The 15,735-nt window shown below is 58.1% G+C and overlaps 2 protein-coding genes across 2 annotated transcripts in view; both read left to right on the top strand.

The window, feature by feature from the left end:
- Positions 1-12,727, top strand: part of LOC149521878 (guanylate-binding protein 1-like) — a 37,389-nt gene extending 24,662 nt beyond the window's left edge. The window contains exons 10-12 of the mRNA XM_089772703.1: positions 8,822-8,983; positions 10,523-10,660; positions 12,698-12,727. Of these exons, the coding sequence (XP_089628829.1) occupies positions 8,822-8,983; positions 10,523-10,660; positions 12,698-12,727 (330 nt within the window). The remainder of the gene's footprint in view (positions 1-8,821; positions 8,984-10,522; positions 10,661-12,697) is intronic.
- The window catches only part of LOC149521872 (uncharacterized), a 465,443-nt gene that overhangs the window by 44,070 nt on the left and 405,638 nt on the right, over positions 1-15,735 (top strand). The gene's annotated exons all lie outside the window — the stretch shown is intronic.

Raw genomic sequence — 15,735 nt, 5'->3', positions numbered from 1 at the left:
CTCAGTGCTGCCTGCGCCAGGGCTGGGTCTCTGAGGGGTGGGGCTGGGCCTCGGTTTCCCATTCTGCCGGCCGAATGGAGCCAGGCAGGTCGGATGAGGGCCTGTCCCACATGCACTGGGAGGCGGGTCGGGGGCGGGGGAATTGTGTGTTTATCCAGCCCCTGCCCCTGTTGGTTCCTGAGGCCTGTGGGGAGATGCCTTTGGGAGGCGAGTGGTGAATGGGGGGAGGAATGCCCCTCCCTTCCCGTCTCTCTAATCAGTGTCACCCGGCGCCCCTCACTGCCGCGTCTGGGCCCCCCATGGAGAATCAGCAGGGCGGGGCCGGTTGCTTGGGCCCTGTTGGTACCAGACACGGGCTGGTCACTGAGCCCCAGCCGGGCAGAGACAGGAGCTGCCTTCCTGCCAGGCAGGGGGGCCCTGCCAGCCGGGCTGCTCGTGTGGATCCGTATGTGAGAGGCCGGGGGGGCTGACCTGTGACGGGCTGAGAGCGGGGGTGAGGCCTGGCTCAGACCCAGCCAGCTCCGCCAGGGGCCCCTCGGGCTGGCTGCAGAAACGGGGAGTGTTGTCCAGTCTCTGGACCCTGAGAACTCAGAGTTCAGCTCCAGACTGGTCAGCGAGGTCCCCTCCTGGCTCCCCTCGGATACACTGGAGCTGGTGAAGGGTCTAGTGCGGGGGGGGGGGAGGGGGAACCGCACACCCAGCACATAGCCAGGAACCAGCCGAAATACACACGCGTCACGCCATTGGTCAGTGCATCCTACCACCCCCTCTGATTGGTCGGCTAATGTCTGTGACCAATCCCTGGGCAGGCCATGAACCAGCCACGCGCTGCAGCTGCAGCTCTCACCCCTCACTCCCCTGCTGACCCCTCTTGTTACCCACAGGCCCTGGGTCAGTTCCTGCTTCATCCCCTCGCAGCCTGGTCCCTTGTTTCTGTTTCGTTCATTGTCCAGGCCAGGGCCGCGGCTCCCCCCTTGGCTTATCACTAGGGGCCTGCGCCCACTGCTCGCTGTGCTCACCAGCCCCCCCTCTGGGGGCAGGTGTCTGGCAGGGGGAGGGGGCAGGAGCAGGCAGAGGGTGCAAGGTCTCAGCTGAGTGGGGGTTACTGACCGGGCCCGGTCTGGGCACAGCTGAGGGAGTCTGCTCAGGGCGAATTGCTCGAATCCGGGGCTCTCTCTAGCCCCCAGACTGGAGACCTTCCCAAGTAGGCCACAACCTGTCCCACAGAGCACTTCAGCTGCCTGCCTGAAGCCTCACGAGCAAAACCCCTCCAACACCCCAGCAATACCCGTGCCTCTGATGGCCCCGGGCCTCATACACAGGTGGGGGAGGGGGGGTCTTAGAACCCAATCCCACCTACCCCGAATAAGTTCTGTCCGGTTCCAAGAAACCAGCCACAGATCCCGGCCAATTTACTCTCCGGATCTTACCCACAAATCACGCTGAGCTAATCCTTCAGTATCTACGATCTAAAGGGTTATTATTACATTAAAGAAAAGCATGAGAGTAAGGTTGTTAAAGTACAGTACGTTACATGCACCGAATCTCCCAGTTCTCGATGCAGGCTCTAGCAGAGATGTTACAGCTGCTGGCTTAAGAGTCCTTGTTGCGCATCCTAGGATCAGGATGGGTCCACAGGTCTTCCTGGCTTTTTGATCCCTGCACTGCTGCCTCTGGGATGAAGTGCTGACTGAGTACCAAGATGGAGTCAGCCACATGGCCTATTTATCCCTCCTTCCTGGTCTCTTCTTGGCTACAGCAGGTCCCCTGGCCCATGGCTTATCCCGGTGTTCCCTGCTGGTAGCCCCTAGGTCTGAGTCCCCACTCTTGAGGTGTGTCCTTGGCCTATAGAGGGCTATTGTTCCAGAGCTTTGCTCGTTAGCATGTCCATAGGCTGAGCTGCTTTGCCCATGGTTCAGCCACATATAGAGAAACATTTGGTATCCACCAAAATACATGCTTATAACGTCACATACTGACATTATACAATCACATGAATAGTGCATATGGAATCAGAAGAAAGGAGGCTTCTATTTGACACCTCACAGGGCCTCCTTTGTGCCACTTTTGGGGTCAACACTCCCCCACGGGTGCAGCAGTGATCTGACTGCTCCTTTCAATATCCAGTAACGTGACAGTGGGTGTGTGAGGGGACTGGGGGTGGGCGGAGGGGGGAGTGCACATGGCTCACAGGTCCCACCTCCCCGGAGCACCAGAGATGGGGAGGCCGTATGACTCCTGCCTCTGTGGAGAACGGGGAGGAGAGAGGCCATGTGACTCCTGCCCCCCAAGAGCACAGGGGAAGGAGGAGGGGCCCATCTCCCAGCTCCCCCAGGGGAGGGCAGGAGGGAGGCCTCATGGCTCCTGTCCCACCAGAGTTAGGGTTGCCAGGTGCCCAGTATTGCACCGGACAGTCCGGTATTTGCGCTTTTTGTCCGGTGTTGTGCAATGTCCGGTATTCTCAGATTTTTCCGGCTGCGCACCGGATGGAAGCCTGGCGTGAGCGGGGGGAGTGTCTGGAGGGTGGGGCCAGGATCAGCGCTAGGAGCCTGTGATTGCACAGAAGCCGGGCTGGGGTAGGGGGAGTGGCCACTTTCCCCGCCCCTGCAAGGCTTCTGCGCAACCACAGGCTCCTAGCGCATATCTTGGCCCCGCCGCCGCCTCCTTCTGGGGGGCTTATTATCCCGGTTTCGGATTTTTTTTTTGCTCGACCATTTGGCAACCCTAACCAGAGTTGGGGGGACAGTGAGGTGGTGGGGCAGCTCCTGGCCCCCAAAGGGGGGAGGGAAGAGGTCTTGTGGCTTTTTTCCCACCCTCCCACCGCCCTGGTTCCGGGGGGGGAGGGAGGATGCCGGGCGGCTGAGGGCGGTGGGATGCAGAGCGACGTGGTGATGTCATTCTGTCATCCCACAGGAAATATTCTGTCTCTAGGAGAGCGTCTGTGTGTCTGTGAGTCCTTCCTGCCTGTGCGTCTTGCATGTGTCCAAGATCTCCTCCTAGGCCGCACGCGCTGGGACCACCAAGTTCCGTAGCAGCTTCCTCTCACCTCACATTAAACCCCCGTCAGGGTTGGTTGTACCTGGGGAGTGAGAGGTGCCTGGAGGGGGCCTGGTTTCCAGAACATGCAAAGGAAGGAGGCAGAGTGGTGGGGGGGCACAGAGAGCAGGGACGCGATGCTGAGAGTGGCCACTGGGGGCAGCTACAGCCCAGCTGGGCTCTGCCATCCTGTCTGCCTCCAGCCTGGGCAAGGAGCCCTCCTGCCCCAACCCGGAGTCTGCTCCCCCCAGGAGACCTGGCAGGCCACGGGACGGGTGCCGGATGCCGGATGCCGGGTCGGCCCCCAGATACCAGCCCCCCACCCCCAGACAGCTGGGCAGCCCATGGAGCCTGGCCGTCCCTGAGTGCCGATGCCCCCAGACTAACTGCATGGTGGGGGGGGGGGACTGGAGGCTGGCGACAGCCTACCGAGTGCTGCCCCCCACAGGGCTGCAGGACGGGGGGACAGCAGCAGCAGGCTGGGTCCCACCCCCACCCAACCAACGTGCAGCTCCCAATCCCCCCATCCTGGAAGGAGCCCCTCCGAAGAGCACCACCTTGGCTGCTCAGGTGGAGCCTCTGGCCAGGGAGCACCACCATGGCACAGAGGAGGAGCTACTATTGCTACGCTGTGATATTGCGGAGGTTGTGTGCTCTGTTACATTGTGTGTGATTCCTACTGTCCTGTGCTGCTCTGCTGTAACCCTGTGTCTGCCTCAGTTTCCCTGGGCACTGCACTGGTACCTGGCTGGGGATGGGAATGTTGGGTGTGTGTGTGTCTGTGTCCGTCCATCCATCCATCCGTCTCTCTCTCTCTGCCTCTTCCCATCTTCTAACTGGGGAGGTTTTTAAAGGCCTCCAGCAGGCCTGAAGTGGAGTCAGCTGCCCCCAAACTGCCTGGGCCAGCGCCCTGTCAGACCAGCAAGTCCTTGATCTCCTCTGAGGATTTCCATGGCCAAGCTCTGGTCCCTTGGCATCACACTCCAGCGCTGAGACGCCAGCAGCAATGGCAGGCAACACCCAACCCCCCACCCCCCCAACACTCAGCCCCCCAACACCCAGCCCCCAACCACCTTCCTATCTGTGCCCTGAGGAGACACCACGTTGCTGGCAGGGATCCCAGAGAGGACACTCGCCTGCCCCTCCCTCAGCCCCTCTTTCCCCTTCCCCAGCATCAGCCCAAGCACCACGTCTGACATCCATGCTGAGAACTGTGACCGTCCCTCACCATCCATGGAAACCCCTGTCATCCCTGGGGGCCATTTCCCCTTTCACCCCCACCTGGGGCCAGTCACCACGGACAGTTGGGTGTTGGGGATCATCCGGCCCGGCTTCTTCGTCGAGTAGTGTCCCTGAGGGTGCTCCACTCGAGGTGCTGGGCTCGTCCCGGCGCCGCAAACGGAGAAACTTCCTTAGCAGTAGCCCTGCCGGCCCGCGCATGCGCTCCTGCTGCCTCGCGCCGTTCGAGCCGTTACAGCTGAGCGCGGGCCGGCTCGTCACTTTCCTTTCAACCGTCCGCGGCCGCAGATGGACCTAGGACGTGCTCCCTCTCCGGCCTGAGGAGAAAAAGGGATTTTTACTCTGGAGACTTTAATTGCCACTTGGCAGTTTATAGTTAGTATAGTTGTTAATAGTTAGTCTAGTTAGTTTTCAAAATCTTTGTTTTTCTGTCCTAATCTATAGTTGTGTTCTGTAGCCTTTAAAAAAAACTGTTTTCTTGTTGTTTGCAACCTACAAAGACTATGCCTGGCTTCAGGAAATGTTCAGTGTCAGGATGCCATGCCTGCATCCGACGGACACTCGCGCTGTGTCAAATGTCTGGGGGACGGGCACATCCCGATGAAGTGCTCGCATTGTATGAAACTGACAGCGCGCAGCGGGCCACGGGCGGAATCGGCACCGGCAACGGCTCTAACAGCCGTGTTACAGCCGGCTATGGTGGCCCCGGCACCGGCTGACGCTGCGCATGCGCAGTCAACTACAGCCCTACCGGCACCCATGCCTGCGGGGCCGGCTGCTGTGACCGCGCTCTCCAGGGTGCCACAAGTAACAGCGCCGACTCAGGCACCGCAGGTAAGCATCGGCCAGCGCAGCCCTCTGCACCGCAGCCTCCTCCGGCACCGGCACAGCTTTTAGCTCCTGCGGCACCGCTGACTCATCCGCAGGGCAGCTATTCGACTGGGGCCACCCCACTTCAAACGGCACCGTCTTCCCCTCTTGATCCTCCGGTGCCGACTAAGGCACTATACAAGTCAAGGCGTGTTCGGACACCTTCCCTCACGCCAGACTGAGCTGGGTTCTCCCCGAGACCCTGGTCACCAGCTTCATCTTGCTCAGACAACCATCATGCTCCTCGTTATGTCTCCACTAGGGATCACTACCATAGATCACCTCATCGATCACCATCATACCGTCACTACCGCTGTCACTACTCTTGCTGTTCTCGTTCTCCATCTCGTTTTTCTGTTAGATCTATCTCACCAAGATCCTCAAGATGCTCAAGATATTCACATCAATGCAATGCATCCAGAGGCTACTCTCCAAGACGCTCCCCAGCTCACCGTCAGAGATATGACCATTACTATGATGACCGTCTCCCTTCTCGTAACACACGATGCCCGCATTCACGATCTCCACAATCCACTTGTCCAGTGTCTCCACTTCACGTACCCTCGCCGATGGTTCCACCAGCGCCTGCGGAGGACACTATCTTAGTTTTTAATCATGATGAGCATGAGGACAATTATACCCCGAACAGGGAACCACGGACCCCTGAGTCTCCGGCCAACTATTCATCATCATCTTCCGTGAAGAGCTGTCTTCCGTGAAGAGCTATCTCCCGTGGAAGATCATAAGCAATTTCAAGAGCTCTTTATGAGGGTTGCGCATTCTGACTACCCATTCTTATTCTACTTTCAAGTAGGAATAAGGGATCTTCCGGAAAAGGGTTTATTTTCTGAAAAATCGCGTCTAGACTGGCGCTTTTCTCCGGCATAACCCCGAGCCGGAAAAAAGCGGCAGCCATGTAAATGCAAATGCCGTAGGGGATATTTAAATCCCCAGCGGATTTGCAATTCCGAAGTGTCTCATTAGCATCCCTTTTCCGGAAAGGGGTGCCAATGTAGACACAGTCTATGAGTCTATGAGAATGATATATGGCAGACTCCAGCTGCTTCCTTACCGACTAACAAGAGGTCGGAGAAGAAATATTTTATAAACCAAAAGGGTATGGACTTTTTGTTCACGCATCCCCAGCCCAATTCCCTCGTCACGGATGCCGCACAACAGAGATCCAAGACGGCTCAAAATAAAAATACTGCAAGTGACAAAGAGGCTAAGCACCTGGACATTTTAGGCAGAAAAGTATATTCTTCTGCCACTTCAGTTCTCCGAATGTGTAACTACGAGGCTCCCCTCTCGAATCTTGATTTTGACAATTATTCGAAATTAGTCCCTCTTCTAGAACACCTACCAGACTCTAAGTATCAAATCTTAAGGGCAGTAATACAGGAGGGCTACGCAATGGCTCGAAGAGCACTGCAGATTGTCCTGGACACAGCTGAGGCAGCAGCTAGGGCCACAGCTACTGCTGTAGTCATGCGTCGTGCATCCTGGTTACACCAAGCTGTGGCCCCGAAAGAGTTGTTCAACAAGGTAGAAGACTTACCCTTTGATCGTCAGTCACTCTTTGCCCAATCCACTGATCAGGTGTTCCACTCGGGCAAAGACTCCCATACGACACTGAGAACGCTTGGGATGTATACGCCTCCGTAAAAGGATAAGAGGTATACGCCCTATAACAGAGAGACCCTTCTCTTACGCGACATTCCATGCCAAACCATATGAGCAGCAGAGGCCAAGGCAACGCCAACAGAAACAAAGACAACAGCCTAGCAAGGCATCCAGCCACCAACAGGGGCGGCAGCAAGTTTGATGGGTCACTCGAGGGACTGCTCACCACCCCTTTGTCGGGAGCTTCACACAATCCACTAGCTTTATTCCATCATCGGCTGAGGCCTTATCAACGTCGCTGGTCTCTAATTTCCACCGACCGATGGGTCAATGACATAGTTGTTTCAGGATATGCCATCCCTTTCAACTCAATCCCTCCCCATTCCCCACCCTCCCCGTCCCTTTTCAGGGACCCCTCTTATGAGACTCTTCTACAGCAAGAGGCGTCTCAACTACTTATTATAGGAGCAGTGGAGAGGATACCCATTCAGTTCCGGGGGAGAGATATCTACTCTCGGTACTTTCTCACCCAGAAGAAGTCAGGGGGTTGGAGGCCTATCCTGGACCTACGTTGACTCAATCGTCACCAGTGGAAACAAAAATTCAAGATGGTCACATTAGCCTCTATCATTCCGGCTTTCGACAAAGGGGATTGGTTTGCGTCCCTCGACTTGCAGGACACCTATTTCCATATGGCAATTCATCCGGCCCACAGGCGATTCCTTTGTTTTGTAGTGGGTTCAGATCATTACCAATACCAAGTGTTACCCTTCGGTCTGTCAGCAGCGCCACGAGTGTTTTCCAAAACCCTAGCAGTGGTACCTGCTTACCTTCAACGCCTCAATATCACAATCTTCCCGTATCTCGACAATTGCCTACTGAAGGCCCATACTTGCGAAGAGGCTACATGGGCAGTGACCACCACCAGGATGGTGTTCGAGGCGTTGGGCCTCATAATCAATTTCGTCAAATCGTCCCTGACACTGAGTCAGGACTTGGAATTTATCGGCGTGAGGCTCAATGCACTGAGTGCAAGAGTATACTTACCCACAGCAAGGTTCGAGTTGATTCGGGATTTGGTTCAGACTGTGTCAATTGCTCCCAGATCCCGCATGCTTGTGTGTCTACAGCTGCTCGGACATATGGCTGCCACCACATATGTGATGTCACATGCAAGACTTCACCTGTGCAGCCTCCAGCATTGGCTTTTCACTGTTTACACACCGGGGGTACACAGCACGAGCAAAACAGTATCTATTCCCAAACACGTCAGGACTTCACTAACATGGTGGGACAACCCCCAAAATTTGCTATCAGGGGTCCCCTTCCACAGACAAAGGCTCTCAGTGAAGATCACAACGGATGCTTCCTTGATCGGTTGGGCTAAATGGCTGTGGGCAATCCATCACGGTATAACCCTTACCCCATCATACCTTCCCGGCAAGGACAATATCATCGCCAATGCCCTCAGCAGACACTTCCTTCCTCTAACACGAGTGGGAGTTATACAACGAAGTTTTCGCGATCTTTTCCATCTCTGGGGGTTCTCGAGTATAGACCTCTTTGCCACTCGTCACAACAAAAACTGTCATTATTGTTCACGAGGGGGTGTCGACATGAATTCCTTGGGAGATGCTTTCCTGCTCGATTGGGGTCGTCACCAGCTACTCTATGCGTTTCCACCTCTTCCTCTCATTCCGAGGGCGCTGGAGAAGATAGCGATGGAGGGCGCGACTGTGATTTGGCCCCGACAGACTTTGCTGACGCAATTGTCGAGAATGTCGGTCGCTCAGCCATGACAACTACCACAGCTGTCCAATTTGCTGTCTCAACATCACGGTACGATGGTGCATCCGAGCATTGATCGCATGCACCTCACAGTGTGGCTCCTAACTGGCTCCAGCCACCAGAAATGACCTGCTCTCAGGCAGTAAAACATGTACTGATAAATAGCAGATGCCATAGCACTCGCAAAGCCTACCTCTGCAAATGGCATCGGTTCCAAACGTGGTGTCTGGAGAGGAACTTTGACCCTCTCTCTTTGCCGGTGCAGCAAGCTTTGGATTACATCCTCCACCTAAAGACAGAGGGGTTAGAAAATGCTTCGCTGAAAGTTCACTTGGCAGCAATCTCGGCCTTCCATCCTCCCATCGACGGTCATTCGCTGTTCTCTCACCCGTTAGTTAAAAGATTCCTAAAGGGGGCTCAGGAATCTGTACCTGACCTACACAATTCCACCAGAGCCGTGGGACTTGGCCCTGGTACTGGACCCTGTGCAGTAACGTCTGTTCTTCGAGATGTTACCCCGTGGGTGCTCCACGACCCACCCTCCTCCCTGCTTCGGAGCTTCTGTTTTATTTTTCAGATGCTTCCGGTTGGGAGGAAACTGACGAGCCGGCCCTGGAGAAACAAGCTGGTGCAAGACGGCCTAGCCCAGACCCCAAGTCTGTGTTCCTCTGGCACCGGGTAGCCATGGCAACATCCCTCGAAGGCCTTTCTCCTCCCAGGAGTGAGTGTTTCCTTAGACCAATGCAAGTGCTCAACCAGGAAGGACATTTCCCTCCAGATTCCCCACCTGGACATCCAGGGCAAGACACTTTTCTCTTGAGCAGCCCCCCTCCCGAGTGCACTGCAGGGGCCTTTCTTCTGCCACGGCCCAGTCACCTGCTGTGCGCATTCCCGCCAGCGCCTCTCATCCCCAGGGCACTCAGGAGGCGCCTCGTTAACTCTCATTGCATCGCCGTGCTACGACTCATTGGCCGACCGACGTGCATCGGAATCCCAACAAGTCACAGTGACTTTGCTGTTCGTCAGAGAACTCCTGTCCCAGACCAGGGCGAGTCTCTGCAGCCTGACCTTAAATCTCCCAGCGTTGTGTGGTGGGTGATGAGCCATTGAGACCATGTTGGTGAGCATGAGAAATGAACCCACAAGGGCCACGTACACCGCCAAGTGGGAGACATTTCCGGTTTGCACACAACCTCCCGTCTATTGCCCAGTCATATGGAGATCACACAGGTGCCAGATGATCACGTGCACCTGAAATCACCGGGACGGTTGTTAGTCTGAGTGAGTGCCTATGACTCCTATGTCTTACTGCATCCCCCCGTGGATGGACTCTCCACCTGTTCTCTGCCTCAGGCCTCAGTTTTTGAAAGGCCTAATTAACCTTTTACCCTTGTGCGTCTGCTCCTCTGCCTGTGTGGGATTCAAATCTAGTCCCTCCGAATACACGCCTGAGTGTGGGGGTGACAGGTTTGCTTGTGAGGGCGGGGGCGGGGCTCAGCAGCCCTGGGTTCACGGCTGGCAGAGGCCTTGTGCTCCCGAGGCTCCTGCTTCAAGGCTCCGTGCAGCCAGCAGCAGGGGTCAGGAAGGAATTAACCCCCCTGCCCTCAGGGATGTTTATTGAATTCCCTTCCCTCTCACAGCGCTGTGGGCACAGCTGCACAGGGAGCACTGAACGGAGAAAGCCAGGCCTTGGGGGCACCAAGTACCCTTCTGTCAATGGCCTGGCCGCCTGGGTCTTGCCCACTTGCTCAGGGTTCCTGTAGGTGGGCCAGGCAGTACGTTTCCTTCTGGACAGATTTACAGGGACCTTTAGGGGAGGGGAGAGTCACCTTCCTGTGCTGGGTGGGGGTGAGTCACTTGCCAGGGTTACCCGGGTGGTGTTACTGTGGGGGCTGAGCTGTGTGCAGTGCCGGGTGCTGGATCTTTGCCCAGCAGTGCTCAGTTGCCTTTCTTTGCATAATTCCAGATCCAAAGGAGAGAGGACGACCGGTTGAGGTGGGAGAGAGAAGAAAAAATTCTTCAGCGCCAGTGGCAGAAAGAAGAAAACGAGAGGCAGCGCCAGTGGCAGAGAGAAGAAAACGAGAGGCAGCGCCAGTATGAGAAGGTAAGGAAACATCACGATGGCGGGTACTTAGATTTTCCAAAAACCATCGCCAAGGTCCCTCCCCAAAGACTCTTCAGCAAAGAAGCCAGCTGTGGGGTAAGAGGGAAGCTCCACTCATGGACTGGTACCTGGTTACAAAACAGGGAACAAAGGGGAGGAGTCAATGGTCAGTTTTCAGAATGGAATCAGGTATCGAAAGGTAACTGCACCGGGACTGGTCCTCTTCCACTCATTCATAAATGCCCCAGAGCAAGGGGTAAGCAGGGAGGGGGCAGCATTTGCAGATGATTGACACCCACTCGAGGTAGTTAAGTCTAAAGCAGGCTGCTAAGAGCTACAAAGCGATATCAAACGGCAGCTGAAATCCCTCTGAGCAGTGCAGAGCAATGCCGGCTGGAGCACAGAACAGCGTCTGCACAAACAGACTGGGGAGGTCCCGTGTGGCTGTCACTGCCCCAGAGAGGGACCTGGGAGTCCCTGTGGAGAGTTCTCTGCAAACATCCACTCGATGGGCAGCGGCAGCCGAACAGCGACCAGGCTGCTGGAACCCTCCAGAGCTGGGGAGACAAAGCACAGGGAGGGTCTTGCTGTCTCTGTATCAATCCGTGGCAGGCCCACAGCTGGGATCCCGCCTGCAGATTGGGTTCCCCGTCTCCAGAGAAGGGCACCGGTTGGACCCCCCTGACCCTGGGGTCTCTGGTCCAGCAAGATCCATGCTCCAGCAGGACCACAGAGCCCAGCACAGGGAGGTCTGGCCACGGGGCATGAGGGTGGGGAAAAGGGAGGCGACTCCACCCGGAGCCGGGAGGGGTGGGTGCAGGGGGGTGGTGAAGCAGGGAGATCTGGCCCAAGAAGCTGGGCAGTAGCAGGGAGCCAGCAGCAGCCACACAGCTCCGACCCGGCAGCAGCGGGGACAGCGTAAGCTGAGAGCTCCAGCCCAGGCAGCACCAGCATCCAGGCAGCGGCGGGGTGAGCTGGAGCCCTAGCGACAGGGGGGTGGAGGGCAGCAGTTTAGCCCAGGCTGAGAGGGAAGAGACGCCGCCCTGATCTGGCAAATCCCCTTGTTTGGGACCGGTCAGGCCCTGAGGCTGCCAGAGCAGAGGGGTCCAGCCTGTCCTGGGCTTGGGAACGGCTCAGACAAGGACCCAGATGACTGGGGGAGGGAGAAGCTTCCGCGGGGGAGGGGTTAATCCGCCTGGGGTGTTTGGGTTCCTAACGAGGCGCCTAAGGGGGTGTGAGCGGGGGCTGTAACACCCTGGCGGGGGAGGGGAAAGTGACTGAGGACGAGTCGTTTGCTCCTCCCCACGCACACGAGAACTAGGAGCCACCACACGGAACGGACGGGCCGAGGGTTTAGAACAACCCAGAGGGACCCGCAGTCACTCTGGGATCCCGCGCCAGGGGATGGTGTGAGGCCAAATTGATACGGGGATCGGAAAACAGAATTCGCTGAGTTCCCAGAGACCGGCCCCTGGATGGCGACTGGCCAGGGTGGTGCCCCGAACTCCTGTCTGTCAGGGGCCGGGAACGGGCGACGGGAGGGATCCCGTGATGGGCCACGTCCAACCCTCGGCTGTGCAGCGCGGCCTGTGTCTGACGCGCCGAGCGCCCCTCCCCCCTTCGCCGCCGGGGGACACGAGGCTTCTCCTGGCCCAGACGGGCTGAGACGTCCCACGAGGGCGGCTTGTGTGACGGGGCCGGCGTTTCTCTGGGGAGCTGGGGGAGGGGGCTGTGGGTGTCTGAGCTGCGCCCACCCTGCGACGCAGCCTTCGCGCTGGGCTCCTGACACCCCAGAGAGTCGCCCCCTCACCAGGGAGTTGCAGGGGGCGGGTCTGAGCGGAGCCTCCGTGGGGCCTGGCCAGGGGCGCCCATGGAAAGGTCTGTCAGCACCACCGGCCCCACAGCGCCTCAGTCAGCCCCTCTGGGAGACCAGCCCCTCCTGAGCTGTGCCTGGCCGGGCTCCCACTGCCCCCGAGCCAGGTCTGGTCCCCCCGTGTGGGAGCCGAGGGGACTGACAGTGTCTGCTTCCTTCTCCAGGAACGGGCGGGCGGTTGTATCCTGTCCTGAGCCGGGCCGGACCCGCGCCGAGGGGCCTGAGGAAACGCTCCGACCCGTCCTGGGAGCGACGCTCACCCAAGCGCCACAACCCGCTGCCGGGCTCTGGGGGTCGCTCTGCGCTGATCACCCGGGTGCCCCCCGCCCGCCCTGCCCCACAGAGGCCCTGGGGTGGGGGCTTTCCCTGCTGGTGGGGGGGGGGGGGTTCCGGGGAGATTAAAGCTTCCTGAGCACCGAGCCGTCGCCTCTGCAGTTTGTTCTCTGCTGCCCCTCGCGCCGACCCCGCCTGCGGCTCTGAGCGGCTGGGGAGGTGCAGGGCCAGAGCTGGGCACCCAGGGAGTTTCCGGGGGGAAGTGCCCTGCTTGGTTGAGCACCCCAGGGTATGGGGCATGGGTGGGGGCACCCAAACATCATTTCCAGGGTGGAGCCGTGGCTGGTGCAGGGCACGGTGGGGAATTAGCATAGAGGCACCAGTGAGCTGCTCGGGTGAGGGGCTCAAGCAGCCGCCCCTCATAGGACCCCTGAGACACACAGCACAGGCGCTCCCCCCCCCCTCCGGCCGGCCATAACTCAGGGGCCGGGCAGCGGGGAGACAGGATCACATGGGGGTTGGAAGGGCCCTGGCATGGAAGGAGCCTGAGAGGCAGGATTGGGAACAGGGGCAGGAGGGGCAGGGCCAGGCACAGGGAGGGATGGGTTGGGGACACCAATGCCCGGGTTACAGGAGGGAGGTTCTGGGGGGGCACTACCATGCTGTGGGGAGCTGCACAGCACTGACCTCGCGGGGGCGACCAGCCAAGGGAGGCGACACATCCAGAGGAGGAGACGCCCTCTGCCCCCGTACAGGGACTCTGACCCACCCAGGGTCACACCCTCACCTAGGCTGGGTCTCGCAGGGGGGAGCTGAGCCCCCAGGCTGCCTGCCCCTCTTTCAGACCATAGGGGTGGGGGTGGGGGGCTGGAGACAGGCCCAGAGGAACCCGGCTCCATCCATTCAGATGGGCTGAGCTTTGCACGGAGCATCCCTGCCCCCAGAGACTCTCCCAGCCCCCTGGAGACACTGGAATCCCCAGCCAGTGACTGGCCTGTGTCCAGGGGTCTGTGAGCAGGAGCTGTGACAGGCCGGGCCGGGTCTGGGCACCAGTGAGGACGTCTGCTCAGGGCGAACTGCTCAAACTCAGGGCTCCTTACAGCCCCTGACCAGAAACCTTCCCAAACAGGCCACAAACCAGCCCCACCGAGCAACCCCCCCCGACACCTCACCTCTCCCTGGGCCACAATCCGCCCCGGGCCTGCACACAGGTGAGGGGCTATAGAACCCAATCCCACCTACCCCAAACGGGTCTTTCCGGTCCCAAAGAACCAGCCACAGTTCCAAGCCAATCTTTTAGCATCTAAAATCTAAAGGTTTATTACTAAAAGAAAGAAAAGGTGGAGAGTGAGGTTGTTAAGGAGAATACGTTACATGCGTCGAATCTCCCAGTTCTCAATGCAGGATCTCGGCAGAGCGGTTACAAACTGCCAGCTTAGAAGTCTCTGGTGCACATCCTATGTCAGGATGGGCCAACCATTCTCCCCGGCTCGCTGTCCCTCCAGGCTGCATCTAGAGTCAGCAGCAGGATTGAAGGCAAGAGGAGTCTGCCTCATGGCATTTATATGCATCCCTGGTATCTTCCAAGCTGGAGCAGGTCACATGGCCCAGGGACCTGTCCCTTGTCCCAAGTCATGAGTCATGATGCTGGCTGGTTTGCAGGTCCCAGACACATTCCTCAGGTGGGTATTGGCCTCTTTGAGCCTTGTCCCTGGAGCCTTGCTAATTAGCACAGTCACTGACGGAGCGTTCCTGGCCCATTGCTCTGACTCAGACAGAGTCTTCCAGCATCAACACAGAGTCCATGTTTCTAACTCCACAAAGAGACGTCACACAGGTACATGAATAGCAGCTACAGAATCAGTAGAACATAGGCTGTCTACACTAGCCCCCTAGTGCGAACTAAGGAGGCTAATGTGGGCATTTGAAGTTGCAAATGAAGCCCGGGATTTAAATATCCCAGCCTTTATTTCCATCTTCCCGTCCGGGCGCCATTTTTAAATCCCCCTAGTCCGAACTAACTGCCCGCGGCTACACGCGACAGTCAAACGTTAACTCGAACTAAGTCCTTAGTTTGAGTTAACTGTTACACCTCGAACAGTTTAAATACCAGCCTCGAGTTCATGTTCATAACTCCACACACGTGAATCAAACAGGTACATGAGTATCCCACGTAGAACCAGGAGCATCAGCTTTCATTGGCCACCCCACATGGCCCTTTGCACAGAATTTGGAGCCAACACCCACTAGTGGGTGCAGCAAAGACCTGCCTGCTCACATTAAATGTTAATAACAGGACACAGGACACCTCTGGGGGAAGCTCACAGCCGTGGTTACAGCAGGGCACCTCTGGGGGAAGCTCACAGCCTTGGTGCTGGCAGAGCACCTCTGGGGGAAGCTCACAGCCTTGGTGCTGGCAGGGCACCTCTGGGGGAAGCTCACAGCCTTGGTGCTGGCAGGGCACCTCTGGGGGAAGCTCACAGCCTTGGTGCTGGCAGAGCACCTCTGGGGGAAGCTCACAGCCTTGGTGCTGGCAGGGCACCTCTGGGGGAAGCTCACAGCCTTGGTGCTGGCAGGGCACCTCTGGGGGAAGCTCACAGCCTTGGTGCTGGCAGGGCACCTCTGGGGGAAGCTCACAGCCTTGGTGCTGGCAGGGCACCTCTGAGGGAAGCTCACAGCCTTGGTGCCGGCAGGGCAGCCCTGGGGAAAGCTCACAGCCTTGGTGCTAGCAGGGCACCTCTGGGGGAAGCTCACAGCCGTGGTTCCAGCAGGGCACCTCTGGGGGAAGCTCACAGCCTTGGTGCTGGCAGGGCACCTCTGGGGGAAACTCACAGCCTTGGTGCCGGCAGGGCACCTCTGGGGGAAGCTCACAGCCTTGGTGCCGGCAGGGCACCTCTGGGGGATGCTCACAGCCTTGGTGCTGGCAGGG

Source organism: Pelodiscus sinensis, chromosome 22 (genome assembly GCF_052426305.1).
Source record: "Pelodiscus sinensis isolate ZL-2025 chromosome 22, ASM5242630v1, whole genome shotgun sequence".
NCBI classification, from domain to species: Eukaryota; Metazoa; Chordata; order Testudines; family Trionychidae; genus Pelodiscus; species Pelodiscus sinensis.
The sequence above is the reverse complement of the archived record's forward strand: the minus strand, read 5'-3'. Positions and strand labels throughout refer to the sequence as shown.